The 7324-nt window shown below is 43.4% G+C and overlaps 1 protein-coding gene across 1 annotated transcript; it reads right to left on the reverse strand.

The window, feature by feature from the left end:
• Positions 1 to 1853: 1853 nt before the first annotated feature.
• Positions 1854 to 5916, reverse strand: fgf7 (fibroblast growth factor 7). The gene is made up of 3 exons (XM_068732031.1): positions 5511 to 5916; positions 2347 to 2453; positions 1854 to 2217 (listed from the first exon to the last, which is right to left on the reverse strand). Exons 1-3 carry the CDS (start codon positions 5794 to 5796, stop codon positions 2002 to 2004), a joined length of 609 nt encoding a protein of 202 aa, XP_068588132.1. The 5' UTR covers positions 5797 to 5916; the 3' UTR covers positions 1854 to 2001.
• Between the last annotated feature and the right edge of the window lie 1408 nt (positions 5917 to 7324).

Raw genomic sequence — 7324 nt, forward strand, 5'->3', positions numbered from 1 at the left:
AACTTTGCGTGACTTGGCAGAAGCCTTCACCTTGCTCAGATGTTGTTTGGGTCAAATGTATTTCGGGGGGGGGGGGGTTGCTTTCTCAATTTGACTTGTCTTTATCTGACAGGGGTTCTCCGAGCCAGATGTGAACCCAGGCGAAAGGTAACGCTCGTGCTCGGTTTAGGTATGTGTGTGTGTGTGTGTGTGTGTGTGTGTGTGTCTGCGCTTTATACGCTGGTTTATTAACATATGGTGAAGGCAGCCTGCCAATATGTCTGCGATATTTTTCTACACTGATACTCAAGACTCCACTTTCACTACAATATAAACATTTGAACCATGTCGATGTATTTTTATCTTCCATCGTGAATCATCGAGTCGTATTTCTACATCTCAACCTGTCAGGTTTAGGGATCTTATTCACGTATATCGTGTCTGACGTATTCCCAACAACGTCAACAAGATGTGATCATCTGACTGCTTCATATCTCCAGAGGTTTGCACTTATATTAGAGTTTGAGAAACTGTAATTGCTTAATATGCAATACGTTCTCTCTATAGGTTTGTGTAAATATTAGAGTTAAGAGACCGAATAGCCCCAATTTTTATCAAATGATATTCAAAGATTCATTGTCTTATTAGAGCAAAGTCACAGTAATAACAGATCATACATGTTGCTCGTATTATAACACTGTTTTATCATGTAGCCAAAAGGTTCAAATCACGTGAGATTACAGACATTTAACAAGTTGTGACTGAATAACAAACTTCTCTTTCTTATTAATGGTTTGCGTGCAAATAGTAAAAAAAAAACCAACATGTTTATTTCACCAAATTGGATTTATTGAGTAATTGAGGGTGTGTTGAATTTTGATCACAGTGTGTCAGCAGAATACAATTCTCCCTTCATCTCAGTCCAGAGCCCGCCGCTCAGCTTCACCAGCGTCACAACGTGGCAGAACAAAAGACGCGGTCCATACGCAGAGGTTCCTCCCAAAGTCGCACCAAAGCAATATTTTTCTTCACATAAACGTCGAAGCAAAATGCCTCCTTGTTGCTTGTATTCTGCCAAATCCACTAAAAAACAACAACAACAACAACAACAACAACAACAGTGCTCGCAGACGTGTGTGTGTGTCGTACATTGCCAGGTGTCTTGTGTGAAATAATGGTTTGCAGAGCGGAAGATATAAAGGAAAAGTTGCTTGTGATGATTGTAAAATAAAGACGTTTTTTCTACTGGATGTGTAAAGTAAGCAATTGGCTGTTTTGCATGTTAACCACCAGACGTGTGAGTCTGTTATGGAGTCCTTTATGACCCCCATTAGAAACCAAAGGCAGAGCGTTATTACCTCTGATGACAAGAGATCGCACGGCATTCACATTGATTGTGTCGTTCACTTTGTATGTCAATCGGGATATCTTTCTCAACAGCAGCAGAGTATTTTAGCATTTTCAAAATCACACCACGATAACGAAGAAGGGAGTCGGTGAGCAGCTACAAGGCATTCGACCGGAGTCCGGTCTTCAGCGCAGGACGGGAAGAGAGATCCAAACCAGATCCTGTCCTCCGTACTCTAATTTTACTGAACGTGCTTTTGTGGTTTATTGCGCCTCTGATTCGTGTGCTCTCAGCACTTGTACCAGTAAAAAAAAGAAAAAGAAAAAGAAAAAGAAAGACAAGTCCAGCTTGCTTCAGCAACATCTTTGGTCAAAGCCAAACCTCCGTTCTGGACCTTTTTTTCGGGGTTGATCGTACAGGTCTGGGTGCGGATCATCAGTCCTGACTGTTCGTAGTACATTTGACTGTTTTATAAGGAAACACTTAACTGTTTTATAAGGAAATATAATATTCAAAATAACAATAAGTAGACTTTAGTGGTTTGTTTTAAAGTTTGCGTTACAGACCTAACGGAGCGGAGCGTGCTGCTGGTAATGGGTTTAGCGTCTGTTAACATATATAATATGTGTTTGAAATCGTACAACAACTTGTGACTCGTTGGTTCCTCCGCGTTTTCAGTCCGCCCGCCTCTCCTCCTCCCTGCACTTCATGGGGATGAAGTGGGACGCGACGTGCTCCCTCCTGGTCTTCCTCCCTCGCATCGGCCTTCCCTTCTGAGACAGGGCTATGAACATCGCTTTGCCGTTTTTAGTCCACTTGGCAGAGGAGTAAGCGTTGAAATAGTTTTCTAGGAAAACCTCCTTGAAGTTGCAGTTTTCATTGTAGATCCTCTGTGAAGGGTCAGACAGACGTTACGGCGTTAATACAACACGACCGGCTGCTGCCAGCATTTGTCCTCATTGTCAGTTGTTTTGTTCTATTTCTGTTTGACGTCTGAAAACAGTGTAAAACAATATTACCTTGCCTTGCAGCTGTCCGGCCTTCGTCATAGAGATGTAATACTGGCTCTTCACACCTTTGATAGCCAGTACGCCCCCCTCAGACACGGTCCTGATCTCCAGGATACCTGCCGGACGTTCACACGGTCAGGAGAATGAGACGTAGGACAGGACAGATAAGACAATAAGACACTACCCGACATCCAGCCTTCACTCCAGCTCCACGCCGTGCGTTCAACACTCGTCTTCATCGACGAAGTTCCACGAGGTTAAATCAGTCTGTGGTCTCTCTGGCTTTATTCGAGCCTTGTTAGCTGGCCTGGGTGGCCGTTACGCAAAAAACGCAACCTGTGCCATAGCACATGTGGTAGACAGATTAGGCCTCGCTCTCTCTCCTGGGATTGAGACAACCACCTCCTCGCGTGAGCTTTGCACGCTACATTTTAGGCCCGCTCTTCAAATCGGAGGGTGAGTAAAAACACTTGTGTGCAACTATTTGGGTTTGTGATTTCTTATCATCTTGTGGTGGAAGGTACTGTGTATTTGAAATAATCTCCTTACCCAGATATACCCAGAGGCATCATTTTGATTATTAATTTAAACGTTTTGTTAAAGCAAATACTAGTACTCTCTTAGAAGGAGCTTATCAAACTGTTGTCCCATCATAAGAAAAGCTAGTTCTTGTGTTTGAGATTATGTGATTATGGTGAATCATGAAACATTCATTCAATAAAACTAAGATTAGCATGGAACATATGCATTCCTAAGAGCACCGACCCAGGTCCAGATCGTGGATCTCCTCGTTAATGTTTACATTGTGCAGAAGGTCTTTCCTTTGACTCTAATGAAGCTCTTCAGTCTGACACGGAGCATGCTGCACTGTGGTGTTTGCTAAACCACGAACAGATGGCGGCGTCCCGATCCCGGAACGTAGTTTGTGCTCTGCTTGCACTTCATATTTCACTGGCCTTTACCATCACACTTATTTATGCATTCATGCTTTTATTTGTCACGATTTGAAGGGAAGTTCATCAGCTAGAATCCCATCTTCATTGATGAACTCTGGAAGCCAGTTGACCGTGTGACTCAGTCAAACTATAAACTACTAACTGTGGATGTTTTTTTTTTTTTTTTAATCGTCGTTAAGAAGCATGGAAGTGCCGTTCCCATAATATTACATGTAACCGCTACGGTTGTTTGGTCTACTGTGGAGAGATGGAACACATTTACACACACACACACACACACACACACACACACACACACACACACACACACAGTTAACATTTTGGCTCTGACACAGACAGGCTACCCTCAGCTTGAACAGATTTGTCGTCACTCGCTGGTCCAAGCCTCTGGCTGAGTAAACTCACTTGTGGGTAATCCCTGATCCTGCTTTCTCTGAATACATTGTTTACGTTTGAGAGTAACGGATGCAGCGACTAATGAGCATTAAGGAAGCTATGACCGCTTCATGCTAGACATGTCGTGTCCGGCAAAATTGATTTTAGTAACTTTAATCCACTTTTGTCTTCAATTGCAAATCTTTATCTGCATTGAAAACTACAACGTCTCCATATCTTTTAATCTAGATGATCTGTTATTATAACAGCAGGCATAGGATACAATCAGCCCCTGTTCATGTATTTGTTTTCCAGCTGTCACGCTGTGTTGTTTATCTGGTCTTTGCTGTGACTTAACACAACTTTTTGTAATGATATTATCATCACATTTCTGCTAAACTCAACCTTTAACTTCACTTTAAATTACACAAATGACCAACATGTGCTAGTAATTACCATTTACTATGTTGTCTGTAAATCTATCTGTTATCTTATACGTGTTTGTTTGCGTTCGAGGAATTTGTTGTTTACACATTTTGGAGCAAAGTTGTCATGGGAACAGTTGCAGTACCCCTGACCAGAACACGCAGGTTATTAAGAAACATAACTAGCATCAGCGTCACACATTTCAGTTCTCTATATTGCAGATACAAAAGCTTCCAAGAGATAAAAAAAAAAAGAAATTCCACATTGCAGACGTTTAGACCTTTGCAACAATGGCAAAAAAAAGTTGTGCGGCGCAAAATGAGTTTGCTGGAAGCAAGCCTGTGTTTTTGTTGCTGAGGCACACAATGTGGAGGACAGAAAGAAGCCTGTCATGCAATCAGCATGCAGCCAAAAAGCATGACTCACTGATTTATTACATACATGTCTTTCAGCAGGTCTCTTCAAAGGCTTATTGGTAAGATTGCTTTGTGCTTTTAGCGTGCGACTGTCAGCCACATATGGGCGTATCATTCTCTTTTTCTTCTTTCTTGTCTTATGTTGCCAATGGTTGCACAAGCATCTTTTCCATCCACTCTGAGGCATTTCCCTGTCGAGCCAACATTCCAGCCACAGCCACACTGGCAGATAGGAGGAAACGATAACTACTTGAAACATCCTCACCGTGACAGATGTTTCCAGTGGTTAACGTTGTCTCTAAAGCAATGGTTCTAACGATTTAACGCCTGGAATTACATTTACCATGGCAATCAAATAAAAGTAGTTCGGTAGTGAGCTGGCATGCCTTATTTGACAGTTTCTGCTTTTTGATTGTATGGAACAGTCCGTCTCCGTGTGTCAGTTGCTAACCAACGGTTCACCAGGAGGTGAATATCACACATTTTTCCTTTTCTAATGTCGTCTGTGGCGGTGTCAGTGCGAGCTCCCGGGAAGGGGGGGGGGGGCCTGGCGCCCGTCAGGCCTCCTGAGACCGTTCAGTTTACTTCATTACAGCCTGTGTTTAGATGGTGTTATGGTTTAACAAGCCAAAGCCCCCCCACCTGCTTCACTTCACCTCCGTCACTTTGGCTGCTCCAACAGAGACACATGACCCATTAACGCTGTGTGATTACACTGCGGAGACCTCCGTACAATAACACCTCCCACGTGTGTCTGTCACCTTGACAGGCCAAAGGTTCGTCACCGACTCAGTGGAAAGATCTCGCTGCCAAACTCTGCATGAATCATAACATTTCAAATTCGAGGACTTAGTTCACGCCCACATTCATTGGAAAATACATTTTTTTTTTGGCAAATAAGTGGCGTTTTTTTTTTTTTTTTTTTTTATCACTGATAAATGCTGAGGACCTCCTGGTGACCCACTGGTGTTGAAATTAGACAAAAGGAAAGCATCCTTACTGTAGCAGTTGGTGGGATCCTGAGTCCCAGTGATGTTGCCAAAGTCATCAATTGTTAGGAACCACTGCGTGCGGCTGAACAGCTGTCGGATGCGCACATCTCCGCCCTCCATATAGTCGTAGTTCCTGGTGTGGCGCTCGTGTTTGGAGCAGTTCATGATGGCGGCAAGTTGCTCTGGCGTGCAGTCACTGTAGACCACACACACGCTGCCGAACAAGAAGATTGCATGGAGGTACAGTCCAGAGAACAGGTTTTGAAGGTTCCATGTCAGCATCCATTTGCGCATTATAATACAATGCAGTGGGGATCAATGAACAACATACTTAAAAGTGAGATCCGTGTGCTCTCCCTCAGCCCCCCCGATCCCTGACTTGTAACACTCGTGTTGTGACCTCCGGGGTCCCTGTTCTCGCAGCAGGTATTCCTGGTGGGACGTTGTGAGCCGGGCTGGTTGCGGAGGAGACTTTGTGAAGCTGGCTGTTGTTGGCTGAAGCCGAAGAGCGGTCTGAAGAAGACCTGTGATAGTGTTAGGAGACGATGACTCTCTTTAGTCCTCAGCGACGGTCTGCGTTGGCTGCTCCATCCTCTTGAGACCATAGTCCGACGAGGGACATCGTAATCCAGTCCATTAAACGTTCTGCGGGATGTCACTATAAAAGAAAGAAGTAGACCGGTTTGATTGTCGCTGATGCATTTGGAACAAATAGACTCACAGGTAGACTTAAAACAGCTTTAAAGAACTGATAAAATGATTGCTTGGATTCACCTAGTTCTACAGAAGAGACCTCCTAACTTTTTAAAAATTCTTTCAAAACACTTCTTGTTTTCTGTGTTTCATACAAATATGCTTTGTACAATTTCTGTGTTGTACTTTGACAAGCATATGTCTCCCTGTCATGGACCCCGAACGGTGAAATACTGCATGAATGCTGTCAGATTGCTTCACAAGTCTATGGTAACATCATCTGTACCGGCATACAATACGTTCAGACAAAACCCACTTATGCTGCTTTTCTTGTAAAAACAAAAGAAAAACAAAGTTTTGATGACTTACATGTGCTCTGGGTGATGACAGGAGTTGTCAGGGGTTTGTTTCCCTTCAGAGAGAGTTTTAATCTGAAGACTCTGTAGTTCTAAAAGCTGCAGTCTCAGTTGTAAAAACTAATCCCAGTAATGCAGTGAAGCTAAGCAAGAGCTGGTAGCTTCTGTCAATTCCCATGGATGTCTTCCCTGATTCTGGCAAAACTGACTCTGTGCATCTTCCGCTGTCGTTGTGCACACTGCCTAGATAAATGCCTCCTGCTGACCTCACTTGAGAGCAATTAGATCCCAACCAGTCAGCTGTCCCTGGCCCAGATGCAATGGAGAAACACCCTCTGCCTTGCCTTTCGCTGTCACTCACCCACCGGACATGAGAGGGAGCTATAAACTCTTAGAATAGCAGACTCTCGTCGGTATGCGCTCCGAAATACTTTAAGAACATTTGCATGCACGCTGGCTTTTGCAGAACCTTACTACAGCCTCTCTTCCTTTTCCAAGCAACATCCCACTCTTAAATAGGTCTGTGGTGTGCTTGTTGCAGGTCTGATAATGACTCACGTTAAGCTTTCAATTTTGGATGTTCGCCCTGACGAGGAAGCTTCAAAGAATTTCTCCCCTATCATTTCAAATGTCACAATTAATTAGCGGTGTTATTTAGCTGCACGGAATCATCGGTAAGGATTTATTAACTCAAGTAAGGAAGAAAAAAAACTTCAAAGAAGCCCTTTAGTTCTCATTATTATGAGTGTCTTACATGAGTGTAATAGTGGGAA

The sequence above is a fragment of the Cebidichthys violaceus genome, unplaced genomic scaffold (assembly GCF_023349555.1).
Source record: "Cebidichthys violaceus isolate CVI_PGR_0920_01 unplaced genomic scaffold, fCebVio1.0.p SCAF_106, whole genome shotgun sequence".
Lineage (NCBI taxonomy): Eukaryota > Metazoa > Chordata > Actinopteri > Perciformes > Stichaeidae > Cebidichthys > Cebidichthys violaceus.

Excerpts from the sequence above, each read along its gene's own strand:
- fgf7 (XM_068732031.1), bottom strand. The coding sequence starts at position 5,796 with ATGCGCAAATGGATGCTGACATGGAACCTTCAAAACCTGTTCTCTGGA. Across the intron at positions 2,454-5,510 it reads GGATCCCACCAACTGCTACA|GTATCCTGGAGATCAGGACC; the intron begins GTAAGGATGCTT and ends AACGTCCGGCAG. Across the intron at positions 2,218-2,346 it reads CCGGACAGCTGCAAGGCAAG|AGGATCTACAATGAAAACTG; the intron begins GTAATATTGTTT and ends GACCCTTCACAG.